Raw genomic sequence first — 26,356 nt, 5'->3', positions numbered from 1 at the left:
GATGTGTATGCCCCAGCATTGATAATATAATATATAAACAAAAGGCACTTTTCTGTATGTTTTCATTCATATAACTTTGTCTGCTACACCCAGACCACCCTATCTGTTTAGGCTAGTTGGTTCCTTCCAGCTAAGTAGCAGCAGCGGAGCTCGTAGAGTTGCTCAGCTGCAGCTGTGACTCCTGTAGAGTCGATGTTAACTATAGTGTGAGGTATGAATAACCAATCTCAGTTCACGCCATATGCCAACATGTATGACTTGAGTGAATTTGCAAATTACTTAGAACTTCAAAATTCCCTCATTTAAAATGAATCTAGCATCAGTGATTTTAGCTGTAACGTTAATCACATTAACATTAGTTAGCTTATTGTTCTTTGCTATTATTTGTAGCTAAATTAGTGTTTTTGTCAAAACAAATTTAGAGCACTGAAATGCTTCCTACAAAAGGGAATGGACATCAGGAGATCAAAGTCCGCATAGATAGTGTATGTAAAAACAGTAGCTACATGTTTAGGTGCTTTCCTTAAGCTAATATACAGTGCTGGCTAGCTAACCAGCTAATATTGTCCCTGAGTCTAAAGCCTTTTCGCTAACATTTTCTTGTTCAATATTGCTATTAAATGCAATTAAGTGTTAATAACTGTCATTCAATCCTAGTTGTATCTCTCAGATGTACATCACTTTGGATAAAAGCATCTGCTAAATGAAACTAAATTGTAAAAAAAAAAATGTAAATTGTAAATAGATTTACTGATTGAGTTTGATCAACATAGAGCAGAACTAGATAAATACTGGTAACAACTTGGATTAGTGTAAAAATTAACTGTGCCCCCTCAAAAACATTTACCTCATGGCACCCCTGCCCTCAAGTCCATATCCCTTAGAGTTCATTTAAAAGTTGGAGGGCTAGAATTTCTGTTGAGTTTTGACTTTAAAAAGATAATTCTGTGAACAAATCCTGTGGTATTATTAGAAGAAACACTACAGTATTTACCCCAAATTCCTACCCCATCCCACCATTGTGGAGTAATAAAGGAACTATAATAAAGAAAAAATACTTTGAACAGGTTATGTTATACTTGTTTGACATATAATGAATGAATATGCTCTAATAAGGAAAACAGAAGCTTTTAAGAAAAACTGTGGAGTGGAGTGCAATATGGGATTACTTGTTTCACAGTAACAGGCTTGAGTAAAGAGGCCAGAGCAGTCACTATGGATCATTACCCATCATGCTACTTATCAGGTTTAACACTTAGTATAATAACAGTGTAATAGGACAAAACAAAAAACCAACTATTTCCCTGAGATTTGGGGCTCAGCAATACCTTAATGTAAAAATTAAATGTATAAAAGTGAAATGTATAATTTACTTGCTTATAATCTACTTTTTACTAATATAGTATTTGGAGCAACATGTACCTAAAGTATTAAAAGTAAAAGTGCACAGACCCCTGTCAAAGTGCTTTATTATGTTGGAATGCATCGGATATTATTGCCAGTACATTACAGTGTGAGCAGCCTTTTAATGTTGGAGCCAGTCAAAGTGAAGCTAAATTTGTAACTTGAAGTGAAATGTTTTGTCTGTAAAATCTTGATTTTCATGTGCAACTACAGCTGTCAAATAGGCCATATGTGGTGGGTTAAAAAGTACACCCTGTGAAATGTAGGGAAGTACCATTATACTAATGCAAGTACAAGTAAAGTAGATAAAAAATTGTGGGTGAGTAGAGTACTTAAGTGAATGTACTTCCATCCACATGATGCCGACCCCTCCTAGGGTCCACCATAACCACAGTACAAATAAAATCCTTAACTTATTAGTAATTGGTCTTTAAAAAGAAAAGACAGACAAATCTATTAGTTAATAAAGTGTAACTAAGGTTTGAGAGGGTGAAAGTGAGTCTTTAGTTTTGTCTAGAGATTCCAAAGTTTTTTTTCATTTATCAGATATCACCAAGAAGTTGGATTGTGTTCATCGTCAAGATTAAGAGTTTAAAATTAAAGGTTGTTGAGAGGATTGAGGAGGTAGAATCAACAGTTGGAACACAGTTTTTTCTTCTTCGTCCCTTTGAGGAGACACTGCAGGTGTCCGGCAGGACTTCGAGGAGTCTTCTGAAGTCCTGCCCTAAGATTTGTCACTGTAGAGGTATCAAGTGTTTACTGTTATATTTGTCAACTTCTTCTTTGAGGCCAGGAAAAAGAAATGAATTTCTGTTGGAGGAGGAATTTCTTCATCGTCATCTGTTGGAGGAGACTATAGTGCAAGTGTTCACAGTGGGACAGAAAGGTCTCCTCAGGTTAACATCTGCTGGTGCTGAGATGCATCACTGTGAAGGTATTGAGGGTCCACTGTCAGTTGACATGGAAGAACCTGACAAGCAAAAGAGGTCAGCATCCGGTCAAAAAGCGGAGATGTCACCTATCGAGTCCCTGCAAGTCATGAACAGGGCAACCAGTGGCTTACACTGTTTACACTGCAATGAGAACAGGCATTGATGTTGCTGTCTATCATAAGAGCCGCTGTTGCCATAATGATTGTTGGAGGTGCCATCAGTTACTTGCCAGGGATGGTCGTTTTATTGGCTTACTTGTTTGGCCACTAAGTCTCTCTCCAGACCTACTTTTAAGTGGATATCTTTTACAGTGTGTGCAAGAACAGGAACTGAGTTTGAGCTGTTTTCACCATGGCAAGAGCAATGATTTCACTTGCCGCAGGCTGAGCAGTAGTTTTCTCTGGTTTTGCCATGGCCTGAGCAGGAGCAACTGTGGCGAGATACTTGCCAACTGTAATCAGAGTTGGCAAGTAAGTCAACAAGTAGCAGCTTACTTGTTGACTTACTGTATCAGTTATTTGCTCTTCCTCTCAGTCTTTTACTCACTGCTGTGCTTCTTCAGTTTCTCTACAAACAGCAAACCTGGTAGGTCTGCCCTGGCTACTGACTGCTCTCATCCTCTCCTACTTCTTGTTATTCAGAGAATAAATATTCATGTTCTCCTGATGAAAACATATATCCTCTTGGTGATCCAAAAAAAGAGGAAAAGGGTTTCACTTTCCAAAAAGGTATACTTTATAATTTAGTTTAAGTTAGTTTCATCAAACATTCTTCTTACAGTGACATAATATGCAGTCCTGGGTGGTTATCCAGGAATGTGATGCATTATATGACTGTCCTATTTCAGGGATTGATATACACAGGTGGCATGGTGGTTAGCATGGGCTGATCAGGTGAACTGGAGAATCTAAACTGCCTGCAGGTGTTTTGGAGTTAAAACATACTTAACTGTTCTCATTTTGACTCAGTGTAAATCATGGATTCTATGAAAACAATATTTTACTGTGTGCAAATGGTTTGAGCCAGAGAAGGATTACCAACTGCGCAAAGTCTCCAGGTTCATGTGGCAACTATTTTATGACAATTTAATGAATTATAAATTAGTTTAACAGTAGAATTATTACCTGATCTTACATGGTGCATTTTCCTGAATAAATCTGTGCTTAATAAAGTTACAAAATCCTAATCAGTAGGTGCCCATGGCTCATTTTTGCCCCATGGTCTCATAGGTAGGCTAATCCAGCCCTGGTTGGAACAAACAAATTACTGCAGTTTGTCCTAAAAAGAAAAAAAATCACATGTGCTTTAATGTGAATGTGGCAGAGGGAGAGGATAAGGTAGAAGACATGAAACTTCATGAGAATGAACAACACCAGAGTGCGACGAGGGGATTGATATTATAGGAGACTGAGGTCATTGTGAATGACCAACTGCATCACAGCAATTACACCCCATGAAATATGTACAATTAGGAAATGGAGTAATATCAAATACCAATAACCTTAATTTCAAACTCACATACTTGTGATCGGGCAGAGACATGATCTGTAAATACAGTGAATTTTATTTTATTATTATTATTCATGAAAGTAAAATGGAAATGATGTGGAAAAAAAGCATACAGGTAAATGGTAAATATAGTTTAGATGCAAATAGTAAAAGGAATCAAGGCCCCATTCTGTCTCAGTGGTTTCATCTACGGCATATCTGCCCATTCAACATTGGACACAGTGAAAAATAATAATACAACAATCCTATAACCCATGATTGTACTGTTTTTGGCAAATGAAAGCAGCACAGCAAGTCATACTGTTAGGCATTGACCACTAGAACTCCACCAGGTATGCACGGGCCCTCTGGAGACGCTTGAGGCGACTCTGCAAAGAAGCCCTTTTGTTGCCAGTGTCAAAATCCTCCTTCAGTAAGAACTCCATATTCTCCTTGTCCTGAAGCACCTGCAGCATCTCTCTCTGCAGTTGGACAGCAGACTCTTGCAGCATCTGGTAACGGATCACCATTGGGATCTGGTCAGCCAGACGCTGGCTGGCAATCTGAAGGAGGAAAAAGAAAGAAAAGTTTGAAAGAGCTAGATCGAAGACAAAGACAGTTACTAAAACATGCCCTTGCGGTTATTGTTTTTGTTCATGAATCATCCCTCTAAATTAAAACTTACTTTGTAATATGATTTAAGGTGCAACATCAGCTCCTGGAGTGTTGCATGATTATCCATGCTGTACACAATACTCTTTTTTTGAAATTGTGGGCGTTTCGATTTGTCTCTCCTCTCCTCTTCCTCCTCCTCCTCTCTGTTCTCACTCAAACTGCTGCTGTAGGTCCTGTCCTGAGAGTAAACGATCAGCTCCATCTTGAACTGAGTTCTCAGCGTGGACTCTGCAGCGGACTCCTTTTCTTGCTTAATGGCTTCGATCTTTGCCTACAAAATAAAATTCTGGTCAGTCTGAACAAACAAACAATAATGCAAATTTGCTAAAGTGGTGACAAGGACTATCAAATTGTAAAAAAAAATGTCAATATCAAACTCATTGAAGATGGCTACCTTGGCTGTTTTCAGAAGGTTGGGAAATCCAGTGAAGCTACTTTGGGCCAGCTGTATGAAAGCTTTCCTAACAGCATCTGGAGGAAATTGGAATAAGATACAGCAGGTTGATTTCTGACCAGATTCATGAATCAACTGTGCTAATCAGCAGTATTTATGGTAATTGGAAAAACAGGAATAACAAATAATAAAACTGAGTAAATTTGTCATTTATTCAATCATATACCTCCTGTATCTTTGAGTTTCTTGACAGCTGGTTCTTCCAGCTGTTTAATCTGCTCCTTGACCATGATCTCAAAGGTCTTGTAGTTGATGAAGCCTGGCAGTTCTCTTCCACGGTACCTCGCTTCATATTCTTCCACTTCTCTCTCAATTCTTTTATTAACTGCAACACACAAATGTATATTAGAGTCCTGTGGCTGTGAGAATAACCCAGTGTTGGTGGACAGCTGTAGTCCAGACAAAATGAAGCACTCACATTTTGCTCCTGAGTGGTCCAGGTGGGCGTTCCACTTCCCAAACTCTCTTCTGAGTGTAGAAAAGACATTGAGCCTTTCTCCACACTTGAGTTCCTCGCCTGTAGCCAGACTGAGGGCATCCTGATTGAATGCTGACACTTTCTGGAGCCCATGAGACAACAGAAACAGTTGTTTAGTGGTGTTATGTTGTTTATTTAAATACTTTAGGATGAACTAATTCATATTGGTGGTGAGAATTTGTCTGTGTAGCCAAGTAAATGTTCGGTAGAGTGAGGGAACTCACATCAATGAGGAAGGCGAGTCTCTCGCCTGCGTCAGATGGAGGTCCAGTGCCATATTTCTCCAGCTCTGCCTGAGTCTGTGCTAGTTTCTCCTCTATCTGCTCTTCCAGTCGAGGCAGAGATCTCTGCAAATCATACAGAGGTCAAAACTTTTAACACCTCAAGGTGACCAATCTTAATTTATACAGTAAATTTCCAAGATCTAGAAGAATTCACCTCAATATGTTGCACCAGCTCAAGGGTGAGTTTCTCAGCCAGTTTAGGAACAGTAGCAAGACCGTCATTGTAAAGAGTGCTACAGCAAAAATAAAAAGGTACTGAGAACATGCTCCACAAACTACCAAAAACTTTACCACATAAATATTTGTATAAATGCCAAAAAAGAATGAACTTACTGGAAATACACATGATCTTTGAAGAAGGCTTTCTCTCTTTCTATTGCTTCAGTAAGAGACACCTTCTCTGTGATCTCCTTCTGACCCCTGCACCTGACAATCATGTAGCCCTTCTTCAGTGTGATGACCTCATTATGGACAATGTCAACCACTGTCTCTTCTGTGCCTTTGTCCACTAGATCAGGTTTCGTCAAGATACCTGAGAGAGAAAGAGTACACTCCCTAAGAGTTGAATAACTTATGTAAGAGCCAAGTGGCCAAAATCAGTTCCATTTACCCAAAGTCCTCTCTCCATCAGGATCCACTCGCTGTGCCATGTTCAAAGCCTCTGTGGTTGCTATGTCCACGTTGCATGGAACAACCACCAAGCTGATGGTCTCTTGTTTTGTGATGAACTTCTGGATCAGTCTCTTTATCTGAAAGTATCAATTCATGTTGTGTCAAGTTATAAGTTGCACATCTGTCAAATCACATTCATGATTGAGTCTGTTCTGTTCACATAATGAGTGAACATTACAGGACTTAAAGTCTATAGAAATGCTAACAGTCTAGTGTAAAGGTCAATATGATAAGTAATTCATGACATTTTGTGTCAAGGCGGGAACAGAGGGGCCTGGGTTTGAGATACCTGTTTCTTAGATTTCTGCTGGTAACCCCAGAAAATGGACGTTAATGGAATTCTGGTTGTGGTGCTCTCAGCACTGAAACATTATAATTTAAAAAATAAACAGCAAAGTGTCTTTCCACAAAAAGTGTCCTGGTTAGTCTGGATAATCCACAGACCTCACTGCCTAAACTTTTCATTGGAACAACTTTCTCCCAAAGAAATTATCCCTTCTGTTGATGTGTTTTGGGTATCATCTAGAGTAAAAGGGACAATGAACAAACACCTGATCTCCAATGTTCTCTGGTTGTCCCTTCACAGCCACTCTCGCGATGCCGGGCAGGTCAATGAGTGTCAGGTCTGGAACATCAGGAGAGGCGATCTCCAGACTGATGAGGTCCTCACTGATCCCCACCCCGACCCCGGCCATCTGATCCTGAGCTGGTGAGGGGATATGATGAATGATGGTCACAAAGGATGGAAGTGTTGAACTTTAATAAAATCTGCTCCATCAATATTTTTGTTTGTGACATTTAAGAATGTGGTATACCGTACCTTCACAAATCTTTTTCTCCACATCTGCAGGGTCTTTTATCTCTTCCTCAGAGTCCTGGTAACTTATCTTTCCACACCACTCCTCTCCCTCTTTCTTTCTTTTCATCTTCAGTTCAAGAGGACATCTTGTCACAATGCCTGAATTAAGGATAAGTCAATAATGAGAGAGAAGAAAAACTCAAAGTGAAATCCATTATACTTGGTGAAATTATGAAAAGCAGCAGGATACCTCAGATAACACAGAAATCATCTTGATAAAAGTGTGATCAGTATTACATCTTCACATTATACTCCAGGCACCATAAATATGGTAGAGAGGCTTAACACCAATGTCAGTATCTTCTTAGCAAAACCCATGACCAAAATATAAACAGGAACATATCTGTGGTGTAGCTCTAAATCTTCACTTGCTAACTGACTGAGATATCGTATAGGGCCAGATTTTTGAACGAAGCCAGCAGTAGTGCTAATACGCTTTTTCTCTATCAATGCCAGCAGGTTGACATTTTTGGTTCAGAGTGAAACAACTAATGCATGGATTATGAAATTTTGTTCTTTCATGTTCCACACAGGATGAATTGTAATAACCTTGGTGATCCTCAGAATTTTCCTCTCGTGCCATAATCCGATCAATATTTCAATGAACAAAAACCTGCATTCCCATCAGCCCCAGCTGTTAAGGTGCTAACATGCTAAACTAAAATGGTGACCTTCTTTTGTATTTATATTTACATGCAATGCTGTGTCATTGTTGGGCACATGGATTATCGACATAACTAAGGGCCTTTGTATATTTCAAACAAAGGACCTGTCAGATCAGCTAACAGCATCTTAATCCCAATCCCCACAGACCACTTCAATGGTGGAATGGGGGTGGAGGGGCTATATAACTGTAACTTTACGAAACCAACAATCATGCCCGATTGACGCAACTATTGGGCAGGTGCATGGAAGTTAGAAAGTAGACAGTGTGAACCTATATCTCAATCTCGCGTATTTCATTATACACACATTACTCACATGACATTCCCATTTGTACGATCCATCATGTCTAGACTCGGGGAGGTAGTTGGATGCAGTCAGGAGGAGGCTATGACAACAGGCTCTTACCCTGGCTTTGAATAGGGCCATTAGGAATGGGCATTTTATTCATGGTCAAATAACATACTGTACAACCCAGTTCGTTTCAGGGATACTGAACCCTTAATTGAACACGTCTTCTTTAACCACTTAAGTAAATAACAAAAGAAGTTAACAGATAGTAATAATTGATAGTTTATTGTTACTGAGTTACTGTAATTGTTGCCTCATTGTACAGATAACCCACACAAGTTTCATATGTATATATATCATATTTACTGAGAGTCTCATTGGTATTCTAGTCCAGATTTGACAAGTCTAAGTATAGTGTTTTTTGATCTAGACCTGGTCTAATGTGGTCTGGATGAAGAAATATCAGTGAAATCTCAATTTTTTCAGTATAGAAATAAAGGTTTCACAATTCTGAAAGTAGGGTTAAATAGGCTTTTGCTACGATGTCTAACACTTTTTCACTGGAGTGGTGCTCACAGTACTGAAATCGATATCCTAGCTCCAGTTACAGTGAACTTCATAAAGCCATGATTACTTTTTGCATCGAATTCCTGCTGGCTGGTAACATTTGTTGTAGCCTACAAGTTGGTATGGTGATTTCGTCAATGGACATCAGTTGTAAAATAGGTTGTGCAGGTTTTGAGATTTTCCATATCCCTATAGACTTTTTTCACAGGTAACATTTTGAGTTGTGTTTTTCCTGCTTAGCAGGAAAAGCAAGTTGCAAAGTGCAATGCAACGTGTCCAAGGAGGCCACCAGTGAAATATATCATGCATCATGCACTATACCAGGGCCTTGGATTCTTGAAAAAGTAAATGGTATTCAGTCATTCATTAATGTTATTAACTGCACCTGTGCATTCCCTACTTTATATTGTCAAAACATCTGCTGTGAAAAAATCTCTATTGACAATGGAGTGGTGCCCACAGTACTGAAAACAATATCCTAGCTCCAGTTACAGTGAACTTCATAAGGCCATGATTATTTTTTTGCCTGGCATTCTGGCTGGCTGGAAAAATTTGTTGTTGCCTACAAGTTGGTATAGTGACTTTGTCAATGGGCAGCTGCTGTAAAACTGACCATGCAGGTTTTGAGATTTCCATATCCCTATAGGCCTTTTTCACAGAACACATTTTGACTTGCAAATGGCAAAATAATGTGTCCAAGCAGGCCACCAGTGAACTATATCATGCATCATGCACTATACCAGGGCCTTAGATTTAAAAAAACAAAACAAAAAAAAAAACTAAATGGTATTCAGCCATTCATTAATGTTATTAATTGCAAGTGTGCTTTCCCAGCTTTAAAATGTCAAAATGTCTGCTGTGAGAAATGTCTATTTACAATGATGCTCACAGTACTGAAAACAATATCCCAGCTCCAGTTACAGTGAATTTCGTGAGACCATGATTAATTGACCATGACCATTGATTGTTGTAACCTCCAAGTTTGTACAAGTTTGTAATGTCTTTTGTATTCAGGTAGCACAGGGCCTTTTTAAGTGGAGTTTGCATTTTCTCCCTGTGCCTGTGTGGATTCTCTCCTAGCCACCAAGAAGTGCGCTGAGCTTTGAAGCCAATTTGACATAGTGGTCAAACCATGATCAGCTACAGCTCCTCCACGATCCTCTAGAGTCTAGAGGATAAGTGGTAAAGAAAATGGATGGGTGGATTATTAATTGCACCTGTGCTTTCCCTGCTTTGACATGTCAAAATGTCTGCTGTGAAAAATGTCTATTGACAGTGGAGTGGTGCTCACAGTACCCAGTAGGTGAACACTGAATAGCATTTAGCAGGCCCTTTTCTCAGTCAGTGAATTGAAGGAGACAAACAGAACTAAAAGGAGAATAGGTTTAGATTAGTCAAGTGGCCCAAATCCAAATCCAAATCCAAATTAATGCTAATGTTACTGCAGGTCTGATGGTGTAAACAATTGTGTGCTAACAGCCAAAACAACTTTTCAAGGCTTCAGAGTGGTGTGTTTTTTCAGCTTCTTGTGGTTCTTCTGCCAAAAGTAAATCAATGCAGCTTTAACAGCAATCAGATACTGATTGTACTTTTCTAAATGTTCTTTTTTTTCCTTGCTAGATTTGACCTATGAAACGTATCCCTTCTTTTTTGTAAGCAAAACTCAAGAGTCAGAGAGAGTCGACTGCTTTGAAATGCTTCAGGCATGTGCTGCATTTGGCTGTACAAACAGACAAAACATTCAAAACAGTCATTGCAGGATCACTTTTCACAAGTAAGTGGCAATTTTATTTTATTTTATTTTATTTAACTGTTATGTAAGTTAATGAATGTGAAATATCACTTCAAACTATTCTGAAAATGACCTGACACCATTGTGATGATGGCTACCTAACAGAAACATGATATTACTGAATAATTATTAACACTATGTGACCAGGGGGTAAATGTGATATTTACTTAATAATGAACTTATGACCTCATTATTTGTATAATTTACTTTATAGAAGATTATCAGCTGGAATGTGTTTGTGTTCATAAGATTATACATGCTAGCTCTAGTAAACCAGATTTATGCAGCTAGCTTAATGCACTGGCTGCACCATTCAGCTACATGCCAGAAGTAATTTTGAGATGGCCTTGTTTTTGCCAAAGGTTCCCAAAAGATCCTGGACTAAGTAAAGCTTGGGCCATAGTTGTCAGATGAAAGGATTTTGAGCCTAATGACACTACAGCTTTTTGTGGCTGTCATTTCAGGGCAGATAATTTTGACAGAACTGGGCAAATTGTGCATGTGAAGGAATATGTGAGCCCTTCAGTTTCACCCTCTCCAGACCATCTAAGCAAGGCTAGTGTACTTTGAAGTCATGAGATTATAGTGTTCTTTGTGGTAAACTGTTAATATAGTATAAACTGACCCTGACCAAGTCAAATGTAAGATATATAAATATAAGATAGCTGAGGCTTAAGCAAGAGTTGAGGAGCTGAAGGGGATTAGGGTTGCTACTACATGCTGAGAAATTCTTTTCTCCCTGAGATAACTTCTGTTGTGATTTGGTGCTATATAAATGAAACTGACTTGACTTGACTGTATGCAAAATCATACACAGAGCAATATGCTTGAATGTGTTTGTCTGAGCTCTGTCTTTAGTTTCTTCCATCATTGACATTAATTTAATAAAACACTGGCAATTTGTTGTTGTTTTTTATAACTTAGATCCTATAGTTATTTTTATATTGTATATTTTGGTAAAATGTCAGTATAGGCAAAGATACTTTATAGAAAATGTTGTGCTAATAAAACAGAAATATTATCTCAACAAGCACAGGCTTACCTAATGCAACTTTTCATCTGATTTCAGCATTGTAATTGTATTATATGACATTTTTCACAGCATATGAGTCATTACATAAACATGTTGGGTTCAGGTTCGAATGCTTTGGCAAAATGCAAAACTGTACTCATTCAGAAATGTATTGAATGTGTTTGAGCTCTGTCTTGTTTCTTCCATCTTTGACATTAATTTGATAAAACACTGGGACTTTTTTTTTCTTTTTACTTAGATCCTGTAGTTGTTTTTATATTGTTTACTTTGGGCGAACTGTTTGGTTCATGTTAAAGATGTAATTCTTTGGTTCTGAAAGTTATAAAAGTAGTGTTAAAAATTAAAGTCTACAAACTTTCAGTATCTGCCTGAGCATTCATTCTGAAAAAATATAAGCTATTGCCTACATTACCACAACTATACAGAATAGCCAATAAACTCATTTCCTAGCTGTTTGTAGTTTTGTCATTTTGTAGTGGTGTTACAAAAGATACTGACAATGCCTTTATACCTGTTGCAATGGCCTTTGTTCAACCATGTTATCTCTCTCTCCCTGTGTGTATGGGGAACAATTAATAGTGGCCTATGAACCTATTTAATAAGTTGATAGACCACTATTAATTATTCTCCTATTAATAATAGGGGAAAGTTTATGTATGTATGTGTACTCTGTCACACACACACATACATAGAGGACCAATTTGAGTTTTAGACCTGTGTGTTAGTGTGTTAGTTGTGCTAATTCTTGTCTCATTTGTGGTCTGATAAACAGTAAATTAATCAAATTCATTGCCCCATATCGCTATTTTCCAAGCTAAACATGATACAGCCTCTATGCTTGACTCAAATTGTTAACTCATAGTCCTTCAGAATTAACGTTTCCAATTACTCAACACCAGACACCCACTGAACATACAGTTAGGAAATGACAGGCTAGTGGCACAAGCATGGACGCCAGAGGGGTGTACTACGAAGCAAGTTCAACATACCCAGGCTTTCTTTGTGCGAGCTGGATCACAAACTCTAAACTCGCAATCAGAGATAAGTGGTATCACAACGGTGGTTATCAACTTTCTTTGTTAATCCAGGCTTTCTGCTTCAGGCTCTGTGCACTCTCCCATAAAAAAGGGTGTTTGGCGCATCATTTGACTGTTGTTATCACAGCAAAAGCAACACTATTGCTGTAAGTAAGGGGAGAGAGGAATGCTGACAAAAAATTGCTGATCATGTAAATTCATAAGATAATATATTTATTTTACCACTCAATGCACTCTCAATGATTCCCACATTCAGAGCTCTTAAACTTTAAACTTCATGCAGCAGATTTAAACATTATACTCAAGAAGTGCATTTAAGTCTGATTCTGTCCCATAATGAAGGATAAGTGGAAATCACTTTAGTTTTTGGCCAAATCAAAGTGAAATTAATTTTATAGATTGAATAGATTTTTTTTTGTTCAAAGTATTTTTTTCATTAGTTTTTAGTTTTTATTAGTTTTTTTTTTAATTTTTTTTTACAATTTTAAATACAGATACATTTTAACAAAATCCCATCCAGCAAGTAACCCTAACTGATTGCACTATTAGAAATTTACAATATGACATATCAAAACAATAGTAAGTATGATAAAAGACCAACCAATTCAGTAGCTGCAGTACCAGCAGTGTTAAACGGACTTGGCAGCAAATCAGGTGGTCAGTGACAGGGCGATGCTTTTTTTATGGCCGATTTAAGCTGAAGCTCAGAACATAACCTGCTCCAGACCAGGTTAAGTTTGCAGCATAAGTTACCATGGTGATCTAGCCAGGTTATAAGAGAGCCACCTTCATGATATTGAAAACCCTGGGCTTAGGCTCAACATACCTCACTAACCCACTAATCTCACTTCGTAGTACACCCCTCTGGCCAATCCTAGCACTTAAATGCTACACAGGGTGTGTCTTGCCAAGAAAAGCAATGGGATCCATAATAACGCCCATCTGCTGGATTGTAGCTTCGCAGTGCAAACTCATAGCTTAATCGAAGAGAGCCTGATCGACTGGTTGAGCCCACTGGTTCTGTAATACTGTTCATTCACCAATCAGAAGCTTTAACCGCCCCCTGACTTTTGATGGATGAGACTGACACATATTTATTTTGCTGCAGCAAGTTACACTATGGATAACTAAAAGTAAGCTATATGTAAATAAATAAAATTATGACTAGATAAATAAATGTGTGTATAAATGAATAAGTAAATTAATTAATAAAAACAAATTACAAATAACAAATTAATAAATATAAAAATGTGTAAACATATATACGGGCAGTCCACGCCTTTTTGAAGAGTTTACCAACTTTTATGTAAATAGTGTCACGGCTCTTGTCAATCGGATGTATTTGTTTTATTGACCTAGGGAGTTGAACTACCAGAGGGCAGCATTGCAGATGTTCAGGACAGCTACAAATACCTTGGGATCCCGCAGGCAAATGGGAACCATGAGGAGGCCGCAAGGAAGCCTAAGAGCCTTCATCAAGAACTCAATGGGGCTGTGGAAAACGACTCTGGAGGCCAACTCAAAGCCAATTGCACAAGTTACCATCAAGTGCGGCATATACCAAGGTGATGCACTATCCTCACTGCTGTTCTGCATAGCCCTGAACCCCCTCAGCCAGATCATCTCAAAGAGTAGCTACGGATACTGGTTCCGAAGTGGAACAACCATCAGTCACCTCCTCTACATGGATGACATCAAGCTGTATGCCAGGAATGAGCGAGACATCGACTCACTGATATACATCGCCAGGATCAACAGAAACATTCGGAGTAGATAAGTGTGGTCGGATGGTATCAAAGAGAGGGAAGATGATCAGAACAGAGGGGGTTGAACTACCAGAAGGCAGCATTGCAGATGCTCAGGACAGCTACAAATACCTTGGGATCCCACAGGCAAATGGGAACCATGAGGAGGCCGCAAGGGAGTCAGCTACAGCCAAATACCTACACAGAGTAGTGCAGGTCCTGAAAAGTGGGCTGAATGGGAAGAACAAGATACGAGCCATCAACACATACGCCCTGCCAGTCAGTAGATACCCCGCTGGTATAATAAGCTGGCCAAAGGAGAACATAGAGGCCACTGATATCAAGACAAGGAAGCTCCTCACAATGCATGAGGGGTTTCATCCCAAGTCCAGCACCCTGAGACTGTACACTAAGCGGAACGAGGGAGGCCGAGGACTGGTGAGCATCAGAGCCACTGTCCAGGATGAAACAACCAAGATCCAGGAATACATCAGGAAGATGAACTGCTAAGTGAATGTCCCAGGAAGCAGAAACCCGATGATGCAGAGGAGGAGGAGGAACCATCATGGAGGGACAAGCCCCTACACGGCATGTACCAACGACAGATAGAGGAAGTGGCTGATATCAAGAAATCCTACCTAGAAACAGCAACATCAGGAAGAAGGAACATGAGAAGCTCAAAAAATACCAAGGGCTGAAAAGATGTGGGGAGTAAAAGCAGCAGTGGTGCCAGTGGTAATTGGAGCACTGGGGGCTGTGACCCACAAACTGGGAGAGTGGCTCCAGCAGATTCCAGGTACAACATCTGAGGTCTCTGTTCAGAAGAGCACAGTCCTAGGAACAGCTAAGATACTGCGTAGAACCCTCAAAACTCCCAGGCCCCAAGCTTGAGGAAGACACACCACCATCACCACCCCCCATGGGAGGGGGGTGAGAGAGGGATTTTATATATATATATATATATATATATATATATATATATATATATATATATATATATATATATATATATATATATATATATATATGTACACACACACACATACTTAATTTTGGATTTATTTATTTATGGTGACAATTAGCATTAAATTACAGAATTATTTATTTATTCATTTATTTAAGCATTTAATTATATAATTATTTATGTAATTATATATTTAGTTTCTGCCACCATAAGCGGCGACAAACAGCAGCTGCCAGTGAGGTATCTACGTTTCTATATCTATTGATGTGGCACTTAGGCTATAACTTACCACTTCCTCTTGGCAGAGCCACACCTGACAGCGCCTCCAGCACAGAGCTCTTCCCTGAGCTTTGGTCTCCAATCACGGCGATAGCAGGCAGCGCCAAGTCCTTCTCTACACCCAGAGAGCGAAGAGAGTCAATGAGATCAATGCAGGGACGCACCTTCTCCTCATACTGTTGGTTCAGAGAGTTCATGATAATTATTTGTTGTTTCCTGTAAACAAATGATGTTTTAAAAATGAACAACACTGCTGGATGAAAGTCCTCACTGAGCTCTGTCCCTGACAAGCTGCGAGCTTCAGTGTCTAAACTGTGAGCCGGATGCGGCTGTCAGTGACGGTCAAACCGGGTGAAAGAAATGGAAACTTAAGTTAAGTTTCGTTTCATGCCTCTTTCTATCGACGAAACTTAACCCGAAGGCGTTAATGATACTATTCATTGAACACTCGGTTAAAAAAAAAGTTTCATTGGAAAACGATTTTTCTAGGCCTACAGCTGCTCAGGCTATGTGCAAAAGTCTGTATCCAGTGCACCTATTTTCTGTGCTTTCTATACAACTAAATAAAAAAATGCATATTTGTTCAAAAATGTCTTTTTAAATGAAGAACATTTTCTCATTTTCATTTTCTTTGTTTTTACAGCTTGCTTTTACAGGACACTAATGTGCTTAACAAATATTCTCTTAAAATAAAGATGGGGGGTGGGGGGTTGTGTTGCTGCCTGTCACTGCCCTCTGACTCTTGGTAAAGATGTAGAAAACTTCACACATCAAACTGACTCATGACTGCCAAGTGATGAACAGTAAAAGCGTTGTACTTTAGCTCCCTCCTGTGGTTTTACAGAGGAAATAATGACGACAAAACCAACTCAGTCCTAACATGATCAAGAGATAATTTTGGTTTCATACAAATATTTTAACAAAGTAAATTGACTCTCTTGACATCTCTTTGATGTGTCATCAATGAGCAAATGTGGTTTGAAGGGCCTGAGCTGCATCAATGATGTAAATACAAAGTTGATGAAATCCACCCCAGTAACTGTCCAACAATCGTAGAACTATCTAGTTATAGATTTTCTTTGATAACCAATAATGATCTCTATTGCATACAGTGAATTTTCATTATAAAAACCCCATCAGCCTGGAAACCTCGGTTAACCTGGCTAACCTTAACGTTAGTTAATTATTCCAAATATGAAGTGCATAACTTTTACATTTCATAAGTTATGCAGACAGACATGCATCTAAAAATCCACCATCTTCGTAAATAATTGAACCAGACCGCCATGGACAATTGTCAACTTTATTCAAAAATACATACAAAAAGTAACCTTAGACAAAGTCAAAATCATCTAAAAGTGGTTCACTTCATTTATTCCACTCAAGACCACTACATGTTCATTCACCATTCTCTGCAGGGCTCTCCTGATTGTTGTCATCATTGTCTGATTTCTCGTCATCTAGGAAAGATGAAAATGATTAGTGGGGAACAGGTATCTGTACAAATGAAACAGATTAACAATTTCTGGTTCTATTGAGAATGTGACATAGGCGACCTGAAGATCTAAACCTTGAATTAGATTGAAAGCTTGTTAAAAGCACAAACAATGCAAGTATGACGTCCTTATTTACTCACTCTCAAGTGTCTGCTGTAGTTCCTGTATGGTACTGAGTAGCACATGGAACTGCTTCTTCCTTAACTCCAACTGAGTGGGACAAAAGGGAGATTAAAAACAATGAAATTAAGACATCACTTCAAATGAAAACATTACGGGTTTAAATAGAAGAGCGATGAAATAATGTGTATTTGGCTTTACCTTTGCATCCACATTCTCCTTGATGTGAGACAGCTGCTGGAGTTCTTTGTCAAGTGCCTCCAACTGTCTGTAAACACATAATCTGATTAACATAACAGCCACAACTGCTCTGACATGTGGAGCAGAACAACTCATCAATATTTAGATGAAACAAATGACAGAGGCTGACTTACTTTAGAGTTTCGTGACGATCTGGATGTTGCTGGATGACCTTGGCCAGAGCGTCATACTCTGGAAGGAAAGAACAAAAAAAAACAACTTTAGAACAAGCAGAAAATCAAACTAGCTCAAACTAACCACTAATATTTTCCTAGATAATCCTGACAACCCTTATTACCACCATCTCTTCTAAAACTAAACTATTATCTATTCTCCATCCATAATTGCAAATATGGAAATATAGAAGATAATTTGTCAACAACTTGTGTACAATTAGTGCCAAGAACTCACTGGATCCCACATGTTTGCTGATGAAATTGTATTTTCACTGTTTAATTTAAATATTTGTATATATCTCATCATAAAGCATTTCAAAAATTCCAAATTGTTAGCTATGTCTCATAAATTACAGTTGAGACTGCAGTTATATACAGAAACATAGTGTAAAACAAACTTTTACTATCCTCCTCAAGAAAATTTGCTTTCATTTTAAACTGTAATATTTTGTTTTTACTTCTACATGGTGGGACTACACCTCCAATAACACTTCACAAACTCTTGCAAATACAGCAATTGTCTGAACCAATCTGGAGCACACAAGAAAATATTTTAATATCCTTACCTTGACGGTTCTTTCGTATTCTCTTTGCTCTCTGAATTTCTTTCTTGCATTCGGCTATCTTCTCATGTGCAGATGTGATATTTTGTTCTGCAATGTGGACAACAAGGTGGTCAAAAAGGTTATTGTGTTCAAACTTGGTCAAAGGGAAACTTTGGGATTTCTCAACCCCTATTTTCCTATCATTTTGTATCCAAGTGACTACAGTGTTTCCCCTATAATTGTACAGGCCTGGTGGGCCGCCAGGCCAACGAGAACCCCCGCCAGGCCAAAAAATGTTTTTTTCAATGCCAATAATAACACCAAATATCCATTCATTCGGAAATCAATAGTGTTTGGTAGCCTCTGAGCAGCGCTGTTCCAAAACATGAGTCAACCTTTGTGTTGTTTACTTGGGAAACTCTTGGTAGCGTAGCTCATTTTAAGGAATAGAGCAGTATGTAATGTGCACTCATAGTAAGTAGCTGGTTGAGTGAGAGAGCAAGCGGCAGAAAAGTGATGGGGAATGCAAGTGGAGCAGAGGAAAAGGTTAGCAGTGAGTTGTCCATCTGGCAGTAAATGTACAGTACGGGCTACAGTGTGTCAGTTAATAAATACTGCAGCTTGTCAAGACCAAAAAAAGTGAAGGAGATTAGCTCTAAAGTTGGCAACAATGGGTCAGTCAACCTAGAGGAAACACTGGACTAAATGGTCTGTTTGTTATTGTGTCTAATCAAGTCTCACTCAAGGAGAAGTCTCGCTCTGAAATCTCATAAGAGTAAAGTTGTTGCAGGAAGACAACAGTGGAAACGTGAATGAGAGTTGAAGAGGAGTGCTGGGAGGAATTTGTGGTGTTGAAGTACAGAAAGCAAAGCTTAGTTTTATCTAAAAGATTTTCAAAGTCATGGCTAAATATAGGCTATATATAGCTGATTATTTAGCTGTCTTCCTGCAACAACTCAACTCTTGCAAGATTTCAGAGTGAAATCTTATAACAACTATCCGAACAGTGGTAAAAACAAGCACTTTTAGTACACATACATTGACGGGGCACTATTGCCCCAGAGGATTACATTGCAGCCTGCTTTGCAGCTGCTGCCTGAAGCGTTCCTTTAATACTGGACTAATTTCAAAAATTGTTTTCTCCATTAGTCACTTAGACACAAAATGATGTGAAAATAGGGTCCAGGTTGAAAAATCCTGAAGTTTTCCTTTAATACACACAAACTGACTCTGATGGCCAGGTTCTTAGAGTTACAACATAGAAAGTATGAAATGCATGAACATAGATATGCAGTACCAGTCTAAAGTTTGGACACATCGAATGAGAAAGTGTGTCCAAACTCTTGTCTAGTACTGTATATTATATACAGTACTGGTCAATACACTGTATATTATATACAGTACTGGTAAATAATATACAGTACTGTGTACATATACAGAATTGAAAGAGGGTGTGAGTTGTAAATATCAATTGTCTTTCAGAAAAAAAATCTACCTATATTCGTGTAGATTTTCTCATAATTTTCCATTTCCCGAAGATTCATGTCATACACCATCAAGGTCTTCCCCATGGAGAATTCACACTGGGCCAGTGTACCCAGCATCCTCTGGTACTGTGTGAATCTGAACAAAATTACAAGACGGTTTATGAGTTAAAGCAAATTCCTCCTCACACTTTTATGGAAATACCTGAAGACAAAAGTCCAAGGCCGTGACCTACGGAGCTCACTCACCCTTCCTCCGGGCTCCCAGGAGAGTTGCACCACTTGGTGAAACTCTTCAGCAGCACATTGATTCGGCGGTCATCTCCAGCTCCGTCCCCGTCGATAAGAAGACGCTTCCGAATAACTTCATCTAGAATAGAACCGACAGCAGGTAAATTAAAGAGCCGCTGAGCTAGCTGGTAGCTAACAAGCCTGCTGTGTATTAGCTGTTTTCAAAACAAGCTGCGTCTATGTGTAGGTTTGGTTCATTTTTGACAGTGTGGCTGGGTACATATTGATACTTTAAGACCTTCGGCACTCATTTCTATTCATGAATTTGAACAGAGAGTTGAAATAAATTAATTAAACAGTTACTTGCCATCTGTAACAGCTCCCATGTCTGTACTATGGATGTATTCGCTGAAAAAACTTTATTGAACAGCAGGAAATCAACAAAGCAGCTCCGCCTCTGACGACAGGCGGCGGTGATTGGCCAGAGAGGCGAACAAGTGTTAAAGTTTTTTTTTAAAGCTTTATTTACAAATAAGGTTAAACACATGGCTGGATGAGGTCGTACTATACATCCATGGTTAAATATCCCCGTATAATACTCACAACACATCCATGCTCCAGACGTGTATTAAGACACACAAAAATACTCTGCTTGGATCAATAATGTCTCTCTGATATCGTTTTTTCAAAAAACAATGACAACAACAACAAAAACAATAATTACCATGTTAAAATCCCTAACATTACATCTACTCTTTCTCTCTCGTTTGAAATTCTGGACTATATGAATATGCAAATATTTTTCATTAAAAAAGTTGAACTGCTGGACACAAGATGTCTTCTCCTTCACTGTAAAGTCAATTTTCAGTGTATGTGTACTGGAGGATTCAAGTTTCCACATCACACTTGCATAAGTTGTATATTGGACCACAATTGGCTCCAAACTAGTTGTGATGTCACAAATCATGCTCATAGGCCCGCCCCTTAAAATTTGATTTTCAGTGAGTACAGAGAAGTTTCCACTTTCAGCAGGTAAATTTGAAAACAACCTTCTAGTGTCAAACTCTGCAGATACATCATTCTGCACAATGAAGCTCAAACATCCAACCGAAGGAACAAAAGGAAAAACATATTTTTGAGTGTAAGGGAATTTGAAAATTGGGGAATAAAACAACAGAATAAACAAAAAAAGTCTTAAAGGCATGAAAAAAAGAAGGCTTTTCCCCCCAAATTTCCTACTCAGTATAATTACAGTCATTAATTAAGTGTGTTACATTTGGTTGAGTTTCATTATATTTGCATGAGTGGTATGCTATTTACCCCGTAATAATGTCAAATGAACTAAACCTTAGATTTTTATATGTGACTTGTCAATGTAGAAGAGAAAAAAGTGCATTCAAAGATAGGGGTAAGCTATTTTAAGAGATAACCAGAGCTGCGTTACAAAAGACATCAGTGAAAAAAGGTCACCTGTTTCATCACAAAATGAACATTGAGAAAGATCAAAGTGAAACCCCTCAGATAATCAGCAACAGGTGGTGTATTTGTGATCATCTTAAAAATTAGCCTCTTTTCTCTTTTCAGTTGTATCAATTCTTATCATCAAATCACATTATCCTTCACCTTTAAAACCAGCATTAATTGTGTGTTATGAATGTCATTTATGACATTTGTATTTAAAGAGTAGGCTATTTAAAGTTGAAATTGTACCAGAAACTCCTTTTTGTTGTTGTTGTTGTTTTTCTAAGAATGTTTTAAGAGGTGTTTCTGGAGCTGTTTCACCACCATACACAAATTCCATTTGCGAGCAGCTCCTCCATTTCCTTTATTATTATTATTTTTTAAAAAATATTCTCAGTTAAAGAAATGTGCTGTAGGCCTATAGAATGAATCTACATCCAAAAAGGAGCGTCAGTTCTTCAACAAAAAGGATGGATAAAGTCAAATTTGAAGACATGACAACATAATTAACATTTTACATTGCCAGAGGTCTTACAGTACAGTCACATGGTCAACTGAAATATTCTGACCATTTTATTTTATCACTTTCCAGAGTAAAAGTAACAAATTACAAATAAATTATGCTACCTAATATTATGTTGTTCTCAAAATATAACCGTGAAAAAGGTTTTGTTTTATAACAGTACTTATAGTGTCCCTATTAAAAGTGTTCCAAATCAGCCCAAAACATCCTGGAATAAATACAATGATGCGTTGGAGATGTTTACCTTGACTAATCCACAGAAATCAAAGCTATCATTCATGTCAGTTTTAATCATTTTAAATGCATTTTTCATTGGATAAATTCAGTGTAGTGTCTTATATGACACCTTATTGACCTGGTAATAAAGTGCTAATTACAACTTTTCAAAGCTTAATACCATTTTATTTCATGAAAGACAGCAGACCAAAAATACTTTGGTGCCGAAACTTTTTTTTGATGATGGAGACATTTTTTTACTTTTGATGATGGAGAAACGTTTATTTATTTATTTATTTTTGATGTTGGAGACACGTTTATTTATTTATTTATTTATTATTTCTATGATGGAGAGACGTTTTGGGGTTTTTTTTGATGGCGATGATGGAATTTTTTTTTTTTTTTTTTGATGACGATGATGGAAAAACTTTTTTTTTAGATCATGGAGAAACTTTTGCGGGAGTCGTCCATGGATGGAGTCGTCACAACGTGCGTGCGTTCGTCTTAGCGCAATGACGTCTGCTTCCCAGAATGCAGTCTGGTAAACAGACATGGACGCACCAGGTGAAGACCTCCACAGAGGCTGAGCACTGCACTCGCTCTTTCCCACCGTCTTCTGTCTCCTTCTCCCAGTGCATCCAGCTGATTTACACCTGCCTGGTGTTACGTCTACACCCACAGCACCTAGAGGCTTGGTAAGAGTGAACTTATTGTCGATCCAGGCCGACGGCTGATGACTTCTGCCTGCTTCCTCGCTAACGCTAGTCATGGCTGGCTACAGGTTTCAGCTAGCAGACTAATGTAGTAACGGTTGTACCAGTCACAGACCCACACTGGCCTGTTTTCATGACACATCTCCTGTTTGATATAATGTGCATTTTCACACATCGTATTTACAATGAATACAGTTATTTTGTAATTTCTCTTATTGAAAAAAAATGTTGGTCTTTGCTAGCTAATGGTAGTCAGCTAAGTGAGTTGTCCTGTCAAGTTGTGCACCTGGTGTTCAAAGAGTATTTAGTTTCTGAAGAAATGACATTACATGGCATCTGACATACTGTTATTTGTAGAGCCATTTAATTCAGGTTAAGCAACAGACAGTGGCTTGTTTATAGTGCAAGATAGGAGAAGAGGGGGGAGAGATAAGAGACTATATTTGTTTGGCAGAACAATGTTATAGTGTATACAATACACTCAACGCTGATATCAAAGTTATAGTCGTAGATAGATTTTTATAAGGGCTGGATGACAGTTTAACATAATCTTTTGTTGACTTTCCATGAAATTGTTTCGTGATGCTGTGATTATATTGTGTCATGGTTTTTCAAGTTTCTGTCGTCCAAATTACTCGTTTTAAGTTAATTTTCATTAAAACTAAGAAATAGACTTGTTAAAGTTCTGCCTTTACATTTGTGAGGAGTTTTGTTCGATATGAGCAGTGAACAGTCGACCACAGTTGATTGTATTGAACATCAAATGTTTATTTTTATTTGATTTTTGCATAAATATGCTATATTGTGATATACTGTATATCAATATTGGAAAGATATCCTCATGGTGACATATTTTTGTTGCTAACGAAAAAAGCAATGTGTCATGAATTAAGCAATGACTATTAATCCAAATTAATTACTTTCTGTTTTAATGGTGTTTGATAATATTCACATCGATATTGTATGACAGGTTAGGGAGCCAATTATACAAACCCCCCATTACAACAGTACTGACTGCACTGAACATGTGCAAGTAGAATTTTGTAATTATTAGTGTTATTAGTTACATCTGTGTTTGGCAAGTCAAAAATTTGTGCTGTGACAGAGGTCTATTGGTTATTGTTTGACTACATACTGTAGCTTCAGGATAGCCAGAGTGAACTCTAACAGAGCAGGACTTAAACCAGATGTATATGTGTTTGGGACACATTGAGTTTACCAGTGAAGACGGTCTTTGACCAGGCAGCACAACTACATTGAAAACAGTCTATGGTCTCTTTTGGTGACATATATTATATCGAAATATTGGTCCTTTCCTTTCACCCAAATAATAATGATTAAAGAAAAAGTTTAGAGCTTTTGTTTCCTTTGAAGCGCAATTACCCATAGATTTAGACAGGTCCATGGTCGGAAGCGCAACATACAGTACATACAGTGTTTAACAGTTGCCGTTTTTGTATGACATTATTTTACTTTTCACATGTGTACATAAAAATGGATGTTCAGAACTGGCTTACTGGCCTGTCTGAATGGAATGGAGCCATCTTTAATGTTATTAGTTACGCTTTAGCTTTCCCTACTACAGTAAGGCAAGTCAAAATGTCTGCTGTGAGAAAGGTTTGTTGTTTACACCTTAGGCGAACTGTGGGACTGAGAGGTTTCATTCTGGATATATCATATTACTTCCACGTGATGTTGGCTGCCACAGTCAGCTTTGCCCAACATAGCTTTCAGCATTTACAAGTTGTCTGGTCTTTATTTCTTATGCTTTCCATAGATGGGTTACAATTAAAATATTTAGATTTAAGTGCCTTGACATGACTTGGAGACGTGCTTATTTCTCCATTATTGCCTTCTGCTGTAGTTTAATAAAAGTATAATCCAGACCTGAGAATGAAACTTCTGTCCATTCTCATGCATAGGGCTGCAGCTAATTATTATTTTCATTATTGATTAATATGCCGGTCACCCTCTGAATAAATCGATTATTTAATAAATACTTAAAAACAATTTTAAAAATTATGTCACAGTTTCTAAAAAATTATGTTCATTTTTACCTTAAATATTAATTTATTATGAATATAGTTGATGATTATTTTTTTGTCGATTGACCAATCGATTAATAGACTTATCTATTAATTGTTGCAGCTTTTCTCATGCAGTTGTAACATACAACATAGCAAATATGTTGATAATGCACTTTGAATTCAGGTGAGACTCCTGATAGCTTAATTCCAAATAATATACAATTAGTTTCCACTGAATACGGCAAGTTGTGTTCACAAGTCAAAAATGTTGCATAACTTAAATTTAAGAAATTGAGTTGAGGTTGAGTTCGTTTTGGTCCTGGTTCAATTTAATAGGCTACAGCAAAAACTTTTGATGAACAACTTTTGAAGTAATATGCAAATTTAAACAAAACTAAACTAATGTGTGTCTGTGTCTGTTTTTTTCCACAAAAAGAAGTTATCTCATTAAACATATCCTACTTCTCCCTCATTAAAAATTCCAGAATCTATGAATATGCAAATATTTTTAATTTCTAAAGTTTAACTGCTTGACACACGATGTCTCCTACTTCACTGAAAAGTCCATTCTCAGTGTTTGTGCACTAGAGGCTTCAACTTTCCACATCATACCTGTGTCAGTCACGTAGATGCCCATGATGGGCTCCAAACTAGATGTGATGTCACAAATCATACTTGTAGGCACATGCCTTAAACTCTGATTTTCGGAGAGCACAGAGAAACTTTCCACCTTCAGCAGATGAATGTGAAAACAGCCTTCTAGTGTCAAACTCTGCACATAGATCATTCTGCACAGTGAAGCTCAAACATCCAAGTAACAAGAAGTCATTGGCTACCTTTATGAATATATTACTGTATGTCTTGCATCAGTTAAAACAACAAAAGGTAATGGTAATCAAAAATAATGATTAAAAGGGTATAGTCTCAGTCTTTAAAAGGGATTTACTGTGGGGCAGGGTGGTTCGGGATGGTGCTTAATGGATTGGATTACTGCATAGTGGTGAAGAACTCCATGACAAGGCCTAGAGAGGACAGTGTTACCTTCCAAACATAGTCCTATAATTCCATATTCACTGATTAAGACATAACAAAACAGAGAACCTGATACTGACTCATCTTCCCTCAATATGTGTGTGCCTCCAGACTTCCTCTCCAGTGTGTGTGGCAGCCAGTGACCACCCAAACTGATGAGGATCGGCTGATTGAGTTAAAAATAAGTTCCTTTTTTCTTATTTGCTGAGGTAAGAGCACACAGCTTCTTATTATGACACTCTAATGTCAGTTAGTGTTTTCTGTAGTTAGACAATAATTATAAGCAGTTGTGACATGCTTACAGATATCACTTACTTTGAGACATATAGCAATTGTGGCATAACCCTGTTACCTTTTTACTTAGCTTTTTCTTCAAATTATTTTAAACTCGTACAAAAACATTTTTTTTTGCCTGTTTACAGATATCAGAAACTAAGGGATAAAAACACACTACTACTTTTTCATGTACAGTATA

At 37.9% G+C, this 26,356-nt stretch overlaps 3 protein-coding genes across 4 annotated transcripts in view; 1 reads left to right on the top strand and 2 right to left on the bottom strand.

Moving 5' to 3' along the window:
• Window positions 1-3,047: 3,047 nt before the first annotated feature.
• Window positions 3,048-16,216, bottom strand: LOC121893829 (interferon-induced GTP-binding protein Mx). Its single transcript, XM_042405926.1, has 12 exons — window positions 15,628-16,216; window positions 7,208-7,345; window positions 6,939-7,093; window positions 6,326-6,464; window positions 6,049-6,247; window positions 5,870-5,948; window positions 5,656-5,778; window positions 5,372-5,513; window positions 5,120-5,278; window positions 4,894-4,970; window positions 4,510-4,770; window positions 3,048-4,387 (listed from the first exon to the last, which is right to left on the bottom strand). The coding sequence occupies exons 1-12, from the start codon at window positions 15,812-15,814 to the stop codon at window positions 4,163-4,165; spliced, it is 1,884 nt and encodes a 627-aa protein (XP_042261860.1). The 5' UTR covers window positions 15,815-16,216; the 3' UTR covers window positions 3,048-4,162.
• A 690-nt stretch (window positions 16,217-16,906) lies between these two features.
• Window positions 16,907-20,376, bottom strand: thoc7 (THO complex 7). Its single transcript, XM_042405927.1, has 8 exons — window positions 20,277-20,376; window positions 19,928-20,048; window positions 19,690-19,817; window positions 18,216-18,302; window positions 17,608-17,665; window positions 17,435-17,501; window positions 17,254-17,323; window positions 16,907-17,077 (listed from the first exon to the last, which is right to left on the bottom strand). The coding sequence occupies exons 1-8, from the start codon at window positions 20,293-20,295 to the stop codon at window positions 17,016-17,018; spliced, it is 612 nt and encodes a 203-aa protein (XP_042261861.1). The 5' UTR covers window positions 20,296-20,376; the 3' UTR covers window positions 16,907-17,015.
• A 2,282-nt stretch (window positions 20,377-22,658) lies between these two features.
• The window catches only part of LOC121894182 (ataxin-7), a 28,787-nt gene continuing 25,089 nt past the window's right edge, over window positions 22,659-26,356 (top strand). Inside the window, exons 1-2 of one of the 2 annotated variants that reach the window (XM_042406598.1) lie at window positions 22,659-22,804; window positions 25,993-26,090. The gene's annotated coding sequence lies outside the window, so the exon portion shown is untranslated. The remainder of the gene's footprint in view (window positions 22,805-25,992; window positions 26,091-26,356) is intronic. The other variant, XM_042406599.1, reaches the window with a different exon arrangement.

The sequence above is a fragment of the Thunnus maccoyii genome, chromosome 3 (assembly GCF_910596095.1).
Source record: "Thunnus maccoyii chromosome 3, fThuMac1.1, whole genome shotgun sequence".
NCBI classification, from domain to species: Eukaryota; Metazoa; Chordata; class Actinopteri; order Scombriformes; family Scombridae; genus Thunnus; species Thunnus maccoyii.
The sequence above is the reverse complement of the archived record's forward strand: the minus strand, read 5'-3'. Positions and strand labels throughout refer to the sequence as shown.